At 57.3% G+C, this 1,142-nt stretch overlaps 1 protein-coding gene across 1 annotated transcript in view; it reads left to right on the top strand.

Moving 5' to 3' along the window:
• The first annotated feature begins 4 nt into the window (after window positions 1-4).
• Window positions 5-1,142, top strand: part of LOC108759111 (uncharacterized protein K02A2.6-like) — a 3,420-nt gene continuing 2,282 nt past the window's right edge. Inside the window, exons 1-2 of the mRNA XM_018504400.1 lie at window positions 5-618; window positions 706-1,019. Of these exons, the coding sequence (XP_018359902.1) occupies window positions 5-618; window positions 706-1,019 (928 nt within the window). The remainder of the gene's footprint in view (window positions 619-705; window positions 1,020-1,142) is intronic.

Below are 1,142 nucleotides of genomic sequence, written 5' to 3' on the forward strand. Positions count from 1 at the left end.
TTACATGCACGCCACTGCCACCCACCATCCGTGGCAGCAGGTTACGGTAGACTTCATGGGGCCCCTACCGCGATCAAAAAGGGGCAACACGTGGCTCCTGAATATGCAGGACCGTTTCTCTAAATGGGTGGAACTAAGACCCCTCCGCCGCGCCACCGCCCCCGCCGTAACTCAAGCGATAGCGGAGGACGTGATCCTTCGCCACGGGTGCCCGGAATCGGTAATATCCGACAACGGCACGCAGTTTAAATCCACGCACCTCGCGAAGCTCCTCCAAAATTTCAACATCGAACATAGGCTTACACCGGCGTATACACCGCAATGCAATCCGGTCGAACGTACCTATCGCACAGTAAAAACTATGTTAGCGCAATACGTTGAACGGAACCACAAAACGTGGGACGAGAAACTACACGAATTGCGGTTCGCATATAATACGGCCCGTCACGACGCCACCGGATACACGCCGGCGTACCTTAATCACGGCCGGGAACTCCTCTCGCCAGCGAACTCACAGAACGCCCGACGCGGCCCCGCACCCCCACCAGACACCACCCGCCGACACCTCGAGGAAGCATACGAATTCGTGCGGATGAACCTCGCGAGAGCCTTCCAGAGGCAAGAAAAATACTATAACCTGCGCCGCCGAGCTTGGCGACCCGCAATCGGCGAAAAGGTGTAAAAGCGTGAACATCTGCTATCTAGCAAGAGTAACGCCTTTAACGCCAAGCTCGCGCCGAGATTTAAAGGTCCCCTCGAGGTACGGCGCGTGGTGTCACCAGTCATCGTAGACTTGCGAGACGGCAGCGGCCGCTGGTATCGACATGTTCACGTTAAGGATTTAAAGCCCGCCCCTCCGACCCCCCAGCCCGGCACCGAAACAAACATGAGCTCCGACGCCGAAGGCGAACACGATCCGGACGATTCCGACAATAATAATAATACAGATGACAGCGACGAAATAGAGAGCAACGACCGAGACGATAGACGGCTGGCCGTTATCAGTCGACATGGAGCGCGTAAGCGAACACGACGACATCCTGAAGGCGCTCGACGAGCTTATAGGGGACGATCCGTACGACCCGGAATACCCCGGGATGGACCGGCCGTTGAAGGCAACGGTGGACGTTGCGGCACCCGCC

This window comes from Trachymyrmex cornetzi, unplaced genomic scaffold, assembly GCF_001594075.2.
Source record: "Trachymyrmex cornetzi isolate Tcor2-1 unplaced genomic scaffold, Tcor1.1 scaffold1683, whole genome shotgun sequence".
In the NCBI taxonomy this organism is placed as follows: domain Eukaryota; kingdom Metazoa; phylum Arthropoda; class Insecta; order Hymenoptera; family Formicidae; genus Trachymyrmex; species Trachymyrmex cornetzi.